Source organism: Halichoerus grypus, chromosome 6 (assembly GCF_964656455.1).
Source record: "Halichoerus grypus chromosome 6, mHalGry1.hap1.1, whole genome shotgun sequence".
NCBI lineage: Eukaryota > Metazoa > Chordata > Mammalia > Carnivora > Phocidae > Halichoerus > Halichoerus grypus.
The window spans coordinates 168141659-168154367 of NC_135717.1; the positions used below are offsets into that span (position 1 = coordinate 168141659).

The 12709-nt window shown below is 59.1% G+C and overlaps 1 protein-coding gene across 1 annotated transcript in view; it reads right to left on the reverse strand.

The window, feature by feature from the left end:
- TMPRSS6 (transmembrane serine protease 6) overlaps positions 1 to 12302 on the reverse strand; it is a 36350-nt gene extending 24048 nt beyond the window's left edge. The window contains exons 1-5 of the mRNA XM_036108713.2: positions 12210 to 12302; positions 6814 to 7010; positions 2277 to 2410; positions 1003 to 1070; positions 265 to 449 (exon numbers count right to left, since the gene is read on the reverse strand). Of these exons, the coding sequence (XP_035964606.1) occupies positions 265 to 449; positions 1003 to 1070; positions 2277 to 2410; positions 6814 to 7009 (583 nt within the window). The 5' untranslated portion in view covers position 7010; positions 12210 to 12302. The remainder of the gene's footprint in view (positions 1 to 264; positions 450 to 1002; positions 1071 to 2276; positions 2411 to 6813; positions 7011 to 12209) is intronic.
- Between the last annotated feature and the right edge of the window lie 407 nt (positions 12303 to 12709).

The window sequence follows — 12709 nt, forward strand, 5'->3', positions numbered from 1 at the left end:
CTGTTAAAAGGAAAGGAACAAACAAATAAACAAAGACCAAAAGTAAATAAAGAAAACGAAATGAAAAATGCAACTAAAAATAGAAGAGACCATCAGAGCCAGCCTGTCTGAGATTGACCCTGGGCGCTGACCCCCCCCCCCTGCGGCCCGACCTCGGTCCTGGCTCGGGGGTCGCTGGGAGGCCCACCCTGAGAGCATCCAGCCCCGGCAGGCAGCCTGCGTCACCCTGGCCACACCGTCCCGCAGCCCCGTCCCCGTACTGACCCAGGATCACCAGGCCCTCGGGGTCCACCTCATACTCGGCCCTGTAGGGGGTGGGGGCCGAGCTGTTGGCCGCGGACAGCAGCTCCTCCACTAGCAGCTCCTGCACCATCTCGGGGCTCAGCATCGGCCGGCGGTGCTCGGGGATTTGCAGGATGAACCAGAAGAAGCAGGTGAGAGGGCCCTCCCTAAGGCAGGCAGAAGTGAGAGGGGTAGGAAGGGACCAGAAATCTGGCCCTGCCCAGCCCCCTTCTCCTGTGCGGGAGACCAGCGAGCCTGGCTCACACCCACTGCACGCTTCCTACCCCCCCGCACCGTTGTCCACCTTCACGGTAAACTCCTAACACCCCCAAGGTGCTCTCTACCTCCCCGTGTCACAGGGAGGGACTGAAGCACAAGAGCGTAGGGTGCGTGCCACCAACCAGAGGCAGGTACGCATGGCACAGCTGGGCCGCCCCCACTCCCGCTCCAACCACGGCCTCGCGGAATATGCGCCAGTCCCAAGCACGCCACAGCCGTTGTCTAGCGTGGATCCCTACCACGTCATTGTGCCCATTCTACAGATGAGGAAACCAAGCTCAGCAAAGGGAGGTCGCACACAGGCAGCCGAGTTTCCTTTCTGTGCCTCAGTTTCCCCATTTTTAAAAACAAGGGCATTGCATCAGAAGCCTACAGCATCCCCTCCTGTTCTTTGAGTCTAAGGTTCTAGCGAGGGCAGGCTGGGGGGCCAGGGCGACTCACCCAAAGGAGTAGACTGAGCTGGAGTTGTAGTAAGTACCCAGGCGGGTGCTGGCGATGAGCTCCTTGAGCTAAAAGGAGGGGAAACAAGAGCCCCCTGGTGACCCTCTGCAGAAACCCCCTTCTTGCCTCAGAGTGCCCTTTGCCCTTCCAGGCAGCCCTGCTTGACAGGAACCTGCGGGGTAGAGCGGCTTGCCCCTGGTCACCCGGCGGGCAGTGGCCACGCAGGGAAACGAACCTCACCCCCATTCTTTTCCCCTCCCCCTATACCTGGGCACTGCCCCCCAGCACTGCCCCTCCACCAGCTCTGGCCTACACCAGACCCCCCACGGCTTCTCTCTCTCTCGTCAAAAGTCACCCCTCAACTCTCAAAAGCCCCACTTGGCTCCGGAGTCCGCTCCTCACCCCCCAGCCACCAGCCACGGGAGCTCAGCTGGTCGGTGTGTGCACGTGTTCAAGTCCAGTGCTGATGACCGGACAGGGCGGCAGGGCTGTTGGCTTGCAAAGTACTCTGAACAGCATAGAAATAATGTGCGCAGCATCTCATCCACCCTACGACCCTCTGGACAGGCACTGTCCTTATCCGCTTTACAGAGGAGGGAAGAGAGCCTGGGGTGGGTCCCCCGGAAGCTAGTCCTGAGAAAAGGATGTGGGGAGAGGGGTTTACTTGGAGGTGATTCTGGAGAACCCCAGTGGTGGGTGAGGAAGACAGACAGGAAGCGGGAGAGCCATCGTGGCTGTGAAGGAGCGGAACAGAGCTGTGGGCAGCTGAGGCAGAGTCTGACACGGAGCTCCGGGAGACGGTGGGGGCAGCCTCAGAACTGTCCCCTCACCAAGGCCAAGGGAGCTGGGGTATTTATCCACCCAAGGGTTGTTCCTAGGAATAACTACTCATCGGCACTTCCGTCCTGTCCTACTGGGCAGGGTGCAGTCCCACAGCCAGAGGGTGGAAGGTGCTGGCCGCCAGAGACCATCCACCCCACCACCACCCCGGAAATCATTGCCCTGGGCAGGAGGGCATGGGGGTGGGTCCTGACAGCGTCCTTGCACTGCCCCATCTTCCCCCCACTTAGGCTGCTTGCAAGTGGCACAATCACGATTTAATCCCAGTGCTTTTGACCCCAGAGCCCCCTACCTTTCCCAGCACCCTATGCCATGTCCCCTTCCATCGTGCCTGGAATGGGACTCTACTGCCAGGGGCTGCTGTGAAGGGACTGGCCTGATCAGGGCCCTCCCCACCCCTCCTCACCCCTCCCACCGCTGCAGTCCTTCCCTACCATCTTTTGGGCTTTGACAGTTTCGCTGCGGAAGGCACTGGACTCCCGGCGGGCGAGGTCCTGGGAGAAGTGGCGATTGAGCACACGGAGACTGCCGGAGTACACCTGGCTGACCGTCACCTCCGCCTTGTACCCTGCACGGGACGTAACCGACAAGGTCAACAGAGGGGTCCGCCGGGGGAGGCTCCGGTCTCCCCCCACGCCTTCTCCTGCCACCCAGACCCACAGCTCAGCCTCCAGCATCTTGGGCCTCCGAGGCACCACCACCATCATCACCTCTGTCACCCAGTGTATTTTAATGACAGGGAGGAAAGAGGCCCATAGATGGATGGTGTCCTGAGGGCTCCCAGTCAGAAGCTGACACAATCACCAGGCCAGGATATAGATGACGTGAAAGCCAGGAAACCCACACGGCCTAGAAGGTCAAGGGTGTGGGTTAGCACCTCTATGCATCCTTCCTTTCCCCAGGATGTCCCGACCACACCTACCATGTGGGGTACACTAGTAACCCAAGTCAGCTGCAGAGCTGCCCGTGGTGGGCAAGACAGGCATGACAGCCCACAGGCCCATCTGGGAGGAGTGCCTTCAAGGGGAGCCCAAGGTACACCTGAGGGAACATGACCAAGAAATGGGGCCTGGGCCAGGGTGACCATCCAGCTGAGTAGGGAGGATTGGAGCATCCATTGGGAAGAGGGGAGAGAGAGAAGTACCTTCAGGGCAGAGGGAATAGCATATGCAAAGGCCCTGTGGCAGAGGGATAATGGTGAGGACTGGGCTGAAACCTCTTTAGCTGGAGCAGTCAGATAAGGGGAGGGGCGACGAGAGGCTGGGACCTCAGCGGGGCAGGATTTGGGTCTTTACCTGATGCACAAAGGAAACCACAAAAGGTTTAAGATCAGGGGTGACGTCACCCGATTTCCACTTTGTAAAGACCTATTTTGGTTAATGTGAAGAGACTAGATTCATAGCCCTGGGCGTATACCCCTATTCACTCATATATGCATTCATTCAACAAATGTGACTTGAGAACCTACTACGTTAGGGACTGGTCTAAAGCACTCAGGAATACATCAGTATAACAATGAATAAAACAATAAAGAAAAAAAACCTTGCCCTTAAGAGCTTGTAGTTTAGCGAGAAAGTCAGACAATAAACAACAAGCATGGTATACAACACATTGGAGGTGTAAGTGCTGTGGGAGTCAGGGAGGAGGGTGGGCTGCCCCATACAGGCCAGGGAAGAAGGTGATGATGTCAGTCACGTGGATGTTACTCTGTGGAAAGAGCGGTCCAGGCAGAGGGACCAGCAAGTGCAAAGGCCCTGAGGCAGGAGCTCATCTGGTGGATTTCAGAAACAGCAAAGAGTGAAGGAGAGGAGAGCAGGAAGCAATGAGAGAGGGGAGAGGACAACCACACAGAGTCTAGCCGACCACAGGGGGCTTTGGTTTTACTGTGGGTGAGGTGGGAGCCGTGGGAGGTTTAAGCAGAGAGGTTAGGGGCTCTGATCTGCTTTCTAACATGATCCCTCTGCTATTGTGTGGAGAACAGGCTCTAAGGAAGCAAGGGCAGAAGCCAGGAGACCCGCGGGAGGCTCCTGCAGTCATCCAGTGACGCATCCGGTGGCCAGGTGAGGGGTACTGGCGCCTGGACCAGGCTGTGCCGTGGAGGTGGTGAGAAGTGAGCGATCAGAGGCAGGGCATAGTTTGCAGTTAGAGGTGACCAGGTTTGCTAGCAAACTGGGGCTGGGGTGTAAAAGAGAGGAGTAAGGGGGAGCACCTGGAAGGATGGAATGGCCACTGCCTGGGACGGGGGCGGGGGGCGGGTCTAGAGGAAACGAGGCAGAGCTGCATGCTGGACCAGTGGGGTCTGAGGTGCTCGTAGACTTCCTGGCAGAGGGCAAGCCCCAGTAACACAGTGGAGCTCAGGGAGGAACCCAGGCTGGACAGGCACATTTGGGAGTCATCAGGGTATAAAGGACATTCAAAGCCAGGGGCACTGGATGAGACCCTGAAAGAAAGTGGGCGAAGCAGGGAGAAGGAGAGCCCCTCCACCAGCGAAGGACAGGGAGGAGAGGCAGCAGGTAGGAGCTGGGGGAAGAGAAATGCGGGGCCCCCTGGAAGCCAAGGGAGGAGTGGGTTTCGAGGAGGAGGGAGTGCGGTGCCAGGTCAAGTGTTGCCGATGGGTGGGATGCAATGACTGGGGACTGGCCATCAGATCTAGCAAGCTGACGATTGGCAACCTTGGTAAGTGTCCTTGGAGAGGGGGGTGCAGGGGAGCCAGATGGGAAAGGTGCATGAGGGACTGGGGGTGCAGAATTGGAGACAACTCTTTCAAGGAGTTTGCTGCAAAGGGGAGCAGAGAAGTGGGGGGGCACCAGCGGGATTTGGTGTGGGAGCAAGGAGTGTGCTCGTACAGGGATGGGCCACTGCTGGAGCCTGGCCACCATGCTGGAAGACAGCCGCCTTTGCAAGGGACAGGGAAGGTTCACCCGTGGGGACGGGGCGGGAGGGCAGATCCCATGGGTGCCTCTGGAAAGGCGTGTGGCCAGCATCCATGGGGCTTCTCTTCTGAGAGGTTCCATTTGTCTGTCACCACAAGTAGAATGTACCCCGGGGCCCCGGGCCTACCCGCGTGGTGGGGGGAAGCCAGCCACCACCCCCACCTCTCCTCTCCTGGGCCCTTTTCTGAGTCAGACTGCCAGTCATTGGCTCCTCACTTTGGGCTTCTCCTGCGCCCATGGACTAGGCCCCTTAACTCTCTCCCCTTCCAGATGCATCTCTTTGCCCAGTGCCCAGTACCCAGAGCACAGCCTGAGCCTGGGCAGGAGGAATCCTCCAAACAGCTCCTAAGGTGCCGCCTTTACCCTAAATCCCTTTGGGAGTTCAGGAGTTGGCTTCCCCCAGCCGAGGCTTTGCAGCTCTCACCCCCCGGGTCCTCAGCTCCATGGAGCACCGACTCCCTGAGGGGTGATTCACTCCTGGAGCTTAATCAGGAGAAATAAGACTCCGCAAAGAAAGACAATTGGCAGTCGAGTTCCTGGCCCTCCAGCCTGACACCGTGGTTTACCCTGAAGACAAATTATCTGGCCTCCTAAGGAGGCCATGGTGGCCCCGTGCTATTTGGGGTGCTGGCTTGGTGCCGGTGGTGAAATGCGCACAGCTTCCACCCCTTGTACCCACATCGCTCTTGAGGCTCCAAGCAAATCCGCGGTCCCCTCTGAGTCAAGGCAGGCCTGGGCTTCCTAACGGCGTCGGCCCAGGCGCTGATTCCAGACATCCCCTACCCCGACAGCCTCTGCAGCTGGGCCTAGGATCAACCTGATGATGCTCTATAGTGGGTCCCCATTTCTTTCAGGGGGCCTGAAATGCCACCACGAGATTTAGCCAGTACAAATATTTATGGAAAGGCTCTGATCCCCTGGGCAAGGTGCATGGTCTCCACTATGGGTCCCCAGGCCCGCGGCTTCCTCTGTCCTAGCCCATGCCATGCTTTCTGGTGAGGGCAGGGGCTCTCTCCAGAGCCTGGCCCAGAGCCTGGCCCACAGAGGGTGCCTGGTACTGAATGCATGAATAAATGCATGAGGGAATGAGTCTTCCACAACGTAGGGGAGTGTTTTCATGGGCACCAGCGGTTTATCCGTTCCTTCCTATTGCCAAGAGCTGAAGGAAGGAGGTATACTCTCCATCAGTTTCAGAGGAGGACATAGCAGGTGCTCAAGAGTGTTTATTGAATGACTGAATGAATCCATGCCTGCGTCAATGAAAGAATGGAAGGATAGACAAATGGACCCAGAACATGGGCCAGGTGCTCCTGAGACTCCAGGGGACTAGTTGAGGGCTGTGATACCAGAGGGGGAGGCCAGACTTCAGGACAAGGGAGGGGCCCCGACCTGCCCGCTCCGGACACCGTTTCGCTGTGAGTTGGATTGCAAGTGTGCCCGAGCTGGGATATGAAAGCCAGCTCTGCGCAAGGACACCCCCGCCGGGTACTTGAGTCCTGTCTCTCCCTCCCCTTTTTCCCCACTCATGCTGGGGTCCTGGGGACCCACAGGTGACAGAGCTGTGGTCCCCACCCTAGAAAAGTTCTCAGGTTGGGCTCAAGTGAGCAGAGGTGCTAACTGGTGCCACGTACCACCAGCACTGCTGGGCCTCCTCCCACGGAGCCAACTGGCTCCGAGCCCAGGGGCAACCCAGGAGGGCTTCAGGCAAGGGGAGGCAATGTTTACAATCCTCCTGCTTGCTGGTTCACAAGAGCTGGGTGCTGTGAGAGCATTCCTTCCCCAGCTGGTGGGAGCTGGGGGCACTCGGCGCCAGCAAGGAACTTGCACTTCGCCTGAGCCCCAGGACCTGGAATGTAGGTGCCATAGCTCTCCCATCTCACGGGACAGCAGGAGGACTCAGAGAAGAAGTGCCTTGCCCAAGTTCACGCAGTGTGCTGCTAGGCGTTGCTGAGCCTGGAATTCTGGCCTGTCTTGCTACGCCCCCACAGCCATCCCAAGTCCTCGCCAGGTGCCTCGGCCAGAAGGGCCCACCGCTTACCTAGGAAATACCAAAGCAGGACCCCCACCAAGGCCAGCACGATGAGGGCCAGCCACAGTGGCGTCAGGCGGAGGTAGTCCTGGACTTTTCTCTTGGAGTCCTCAGGGGCCTTGAATATCCCCTCCGGCTCTGCCTCCTCACCGTCGCCTCCATCGCCCTGTCCCCCAGCTGCCTGGGGGGCCTCGGCCACGGGCATCCTGGTGGAGAAACAGACCAGGGTTGGAAATGGCCCGACATCTGCAAGGGAGCTTTTGCCAAAGATCAGAGGTGCACAGAAGTAAGACCGCCTCCCTGCGTCTTGGGCAGGAAGAGCCTAACTCCAGCAAGCGGTGAGTGAGAGTGGGCTCCGAGGCAGCTCGTAGATAGGAAAGCAAACCTCGGAGCAGCTGGTTCCAGAGGTCAAGCAGCAGAGCCGGACCCTATCTGGCTCCAGAACCCCCACCTCTGCAGCTGCGCCAGCCCCCCATGCTCAGACGCAGGTGGAGGCTTCCGGGCCCGAGCCCCCCGGAGATTATAGCCACCACTGGAGTACCTGGAGTACCAATGTCTGTAAACCAGCTCCTCGTGCCTCTGGAGGATTAAGAGGCTAAGCCACTGGCCCGGGGTCACACAGCAGGAAAGCACGGGGTCAAGCCCAGGGGTCTGACTCCCTGCTCCTCCCAGCTGTTAAAGAACAATCAGGATTTAATAACAACTGAGTGATGCCCCTCTCAGTGCCCTGAGTCTGCGGCTGTATCTTCAGACCCACTCCCCACCCCCACCCCCGCGCAAGGAAATTTCTGAATGTTACTCAGCTTCTCAGGCAGGTTTTCCCGTCCTACAGAGAAGGCCCTCCAGCCACCCACCCACTGGCAGAGCGAGGATTCTAGACCACCGAGAAGTCTCCTCTTACTGCATCCATACATGCCATGGTGGCTTTAACATACATCCCCAGATGCGTATGTGTGTCGGGGTGGGTGGGGTTTCTTCTGGGCTGTGTCTTGGGTTTTCACACAGTGGGTTTTCTGAACATGGGGCTCCTCAGTGAAGCTCAAGGTCCTCCCACCTGGATTCAAGGGGCCTCCTGGCTCTCCTCCCTGCTTCCCTGCTCCCTGTCACTCCTCCTAGCATTGTTCTCAGTTAAGAGTCTCTGGCACTGAGCCACTGTGACCCTCGGTGTCCCCATCCAGTGCAAGGGAGGAGGGACTGCTTGCAATTCTCAGCTGTGCTGAGACCCCTTCCGCCCCCTAACCAGAGGACATCAGTACACATGGGCCAGGCCCTGCTGGCTTTCATGGGGTCACATATCCTGCAATGGTGGGGATAGCCCCACCCGCTGCCCAGTGTCCACAGCATCCCTGGTGAGAAATGGGCTATGCTGATAAGCTGAGCAGGGCTAGATCAGGGAGCACCCAGGGGACAGGCCGGCTCCTTGCCCTCTCTTAGCCCAAGTCCACCCCTTCTGCCAGAGTTGGCCACACCGCTGGTTTGCTCTTGAGTCTGGATCACTAAGGAGCTATTTCAGGATGACTCATAGAGCCTTGGGGACTTGGGGGCCCAGAGGTGACAAGAGTGGACATGTGCTTCAACTGTTTTCTACACACTGTCTCATGTACACCTACAGGGACCTTGTGGAAGTAGGTTCCTTTATTATCTCCATTCTACAGATGAGGAAGTTGAGGCACAGAGAGGCTGAGCAGCTTGGCCAAGGTCTCCCAGTTGGTTAGCAGCAGAGGCAGGTGGCAAAGCCAAGCAGTGTGTCTCCAGAGCAGCGCCCTGACCCCCATACTGCACTGCCTCCCACTTGGTCAGGGTACTGGTGGGGAAAATGAGGCTCGGAGAAGGTCAGAGGTCTACCAGAGGAGGCGCCAAGGGGAGCAGTCCAAGGTAGGATGTTCAGTAGGCCTCCCTTCCCTTCTCCTCACCCCCAGACCAGGTCTTCACTCCATGGATTCATCTCCTTCATAAGCGCCCCTCACACCCGTCCGGGAGGCCTGTGAGCATCTCGGAGGAGCCCATTTTTAGAAAAGCCACTGTGTAAAAACCCAGGATTAAATACAGCCCAAGGTGGGGTGGGGGAGCAGTTCACTTGGGCTCCCCATCACCTCCCACCTGGACTCCTGGAGCAGACTCCTCCCTGGGCTCCCTGTCTCTCATCTCCTCCTCCAATAAGCCCTCACTCCCTGCCCACCGCCAGCCACCCACCTGCTCCGAGTCCCCTCATGGCTAACAACCACCTCTGGTGGCTAAGTGCCATCACGCACATCACCCTGCGGGCCTACAAAACCGCATCTTTGTGCAGCCACACCCTCTGCCTGAGGACTGCAGGGGTTCCCCAAAGGCCCCGTGCAAGGCCACCGGCCCGGGGATGGGTCCCCAGGCCCTGGGTAGTAAGCCGCCTCCTCTCCTGGGCAGCCCTTGGTCAGATCAACAGTTTGCTTGACTTCTGTGTGTGTGTGTGCTCTTTAAAGATTTATTTATTTATTTGTTTAAGAAAGAGAGCGCACACGGGGTGGGGGCGGAGAAAGAGAATCTCAAGCAGACGCCCTGCCAAGTGTGGAGCCCGACGTGGGGCTCAATCTCATGACCCTGAGATCACTGAAACCAAGAGTCAGATGCTCAACCGACTGAGCGCCCTCAGTATGCTTGGCTTTTGGCTTTCTCTCCTCCACAGGAAAGACAGGTCTGTGTCTTATTCACCCCTGCTTTCCCATAGAACCCAGGACAGGCCTTGCTACATGAAGGAAAGAATGAATGGCTAGGGTCCCCAGGTCTCCAGACTCCTGGTGCAGTGCTCTCTCCTACATGTTGCCGCCTCCAGGAAGCGGGACTTGGGAGGCTAGGAGCTGGGGCTTGCATGCTTGGCCGAGTATGGAGACCTGGTTTTGGTTACTGAAACATTCCATTTTAGTCGGGCACCTGCTTGGTGTAGGCTCTGCTCTGGGCATGCGGGGGGCACACTGGGGGATAGGAGACCTCACTCCCTTCCTCTTGGGGCTGATAGCCCAGCAAGAGATGGACAATTGTGACAATTGACAACTGTGAAGATGACCCCCCGCTCTCGTCTTTTACTATTATACTCCCCTCCCCTGACTTGGCCAGCTCCCAGCTGACCTCTCCCTCCCCCACCCCCGTTGTTTCGAGGGTCCAGCCCATCAGAAAGGTCTGTGGCTCTACCTTCCAACTGCCCCCAGAACCCAACCCCTTCCTGGCACCTCTATGGCTCCCACCATCATCCAGGTCAGTATCTGTCACCTTGACCGCTGCTATTGCCAGCTGTCTGGTCACCCTCCCTAGCGACTCCCCACACGACCACCGAGTGCACTTTTCACCGTGTGCCCTGCTCATGGGCCTCACACGGCTCTCATCCACCCAGAACAGAGCCCAAAGCCCAGATCCCAGCCCACAAGGGCCTAGGTGACATGGCCCTGGTCTCTCTGTCCTCTCCCACCCTCCGCCGCCGCCGCAGCCACTCCCAGCTCCTTGCCAGACCTTCCACAGATCAAGTACGTGCCACCTCCGGGCCTTTGTGCTTACTGTGCCCTTGGCCAGAAACGCTTTTCCTTCAGTTTGCCCCATGGCCTGCTCCTTTCCCTCCTTCACGTCTTTGCTCCAATTTCTTCGTAGCACTTCTCGCGACCTCAATTGCATGACAGGCTTCCGTGTCCTCTGTCTGTCTCCTCTCTGGCTGTATGCTGCTCCCCACTGGGGGCCTGCTCCCGTGCAGAGCTCGGCCTCCATCACTGTTGTCGAGCTGCTGAATGCTGGGATCCCAGCTCCTTCCCCACAGCTGGAGGGTGCTGTGGGCGCGCATGACCTGGCCAACTTTTCCTGCCTTCCTTCTCCCCACTCCCTCTTTCCCCCTTTTGGCAGCCCAGTGACACTGGACGTGTCGGCTATCCCTTCTATCAATAACGAAGGTGGGGGAAACCTGCTACAGATCAAGGGCTCTTAGCTCGTTCTGCACGAAGAGCATCGCGTGGATTGTTTCTTGCACCCTGAAACTTCTTACGCGTCACCTGGCTTTCCCACGCGCTCTTCCTTTTGCCTGGGCTGCCCTCCTCTGACTTGGCCAGCTCCCAGCTGACCCCTGGACACCTCAGCCCAGCTCCCACCTCTTCCTGGCAGTTCTCCCATAGTGCCCAGCCGCTGCCCCTCCTGAAGCGTCCTGGGCGGCCCCCGAAGCGTCCTGGGCCGCCCCCATCACCACGTGCTTCACCTTGGGGCATTCTCTGCCCCCCTGATGGTGAGTCCCTGGAAGGAGACACTGGACGTGCCCCAAGTGACACGGGGGGTGGGGTGCTGAAGCTTCTTCTCTGACCCGAGCACCTGGCCCCCTCCCTGGCACCTGCTCTTCCTGCTCTCTGACCACTGGAATGTCCTCAGTCTGCCCGCTGGAAGCTGAGCTCATGGTGGCGGGCCTGGACCTCCTCCTGCCTGCCGGCCCTTTGCTGGGCAATGTCGCCAACCACATTCTCCTTCAGCCTCCAGTAGCCGGCGACGTTTGCTTCCTTATCTCTAGTTAATAGCTGGGGGAAATGAGGTGCTGAGAAATAAAACGGCTTGCCGGGGTCACTCATCTGAGGCAGGGCAGAGCGGGGAGGAACAGACCCAGAAATCTGATCTAGGGCCATGCGAGGCAGCTTCCAGTGAGGCTCCCCGGGCCTAGAGTAGATCCCTGCAACAAGCTGGTTTGCGTGTGCCCAAGCGTGGGGCTGTGTGCGTGGAAATCCCTTCCACAAACACAAACGCTACAAACGCATACACAGGTGTGCACAGACGGAGACGCACTGAGGTACCCACGCATCTGTGTGACCCACAAACTCATGGATGCGTTGCTCACACTTCCCACGTGTGTATGTACACCCGTGTGTGTACACTCACTCACACACACACATGCACACGTACGCACGCATGCGTATGCAGAGCCAGCTGCATTCAACTCTGAGCCTGGGAGCTAAGGATCCCCTGTTTAGCCCAGCGTCAGGCTCTGGGCCTGGCTCCCACACCAGGAAGCCCAGGGAGGTCTGAGGGTACGGAGGGGGGCACGTCCAATCTTGCAGAGTGAGGGTGGGGTGCTCAGCCTGGCAAACTGCGCCTCTCCTCCGCCCAGTCCCTGCTCCAGAGTCCACCAGCCCCATCTGGACCCAGGCCTCCCAGCACCCAAAGCCCGCGGCCCTTCCACCGCCCCCGTGCCTGTCCACACACCTGGGCTCCTCACGACACACTGTCCTGCCTCAAGCCTGGCTCTGTGGACCCCTCGCCTTCTGCTTACCCAGTCACTCTCTGGCCGATGAGGCCCTGCAGACCTGGGCAGATGGCTCCAGCCCCAGGGAGCCAGGCCTGGCTCTCCAAATGGACACTGTCACCAGGTCATTCTTGGATCCCGGTCCCCTGTTCTGGAGGCCCCCGCTTACCTTTGGGAGTGGCAGGTGGGTGCCGGGCCGGCTCGCAGGCCCCAGAGCCTCTGTTTGTCCAGGCCAAGGTCTCCCTACCCCCACCCAGCCAGCCTGGGCTGGATCAATGGCCCAGAGCCATGGCCAGGGTGTCTGGCCCTTGTCCCCTGTGGCCTGTGGCCCCAGGCTCCATGGGCCTTCTGCCGGGTTCAGGTCGGCACCGTGACTGCGCGCAGGTAAACAGGCCGAGGCAGGAGCCAGGCAGTGCCCGCCCCACCCCACCCCGCCCCGTGGGCACCCCGGAGGCTGGCGGGCAGGTGCAGGAGATCGGAGCTCTCCCCTGAGGCCTGTTGCCTGGTGACGTTCCTGCCTGGTTACAGCCCCTGGTCCCCCAGAGCATGAGGTGGGGGGGGGCTGAGGACCGGGGGGACCTGTGCAGAGGGGCCTGTGCCGTGGGGCAGGGGCTCATGAGGGTCTCCTTACCGAGACTGGTGAGACCAGAGGGGCCGGTGGCCAAAGAG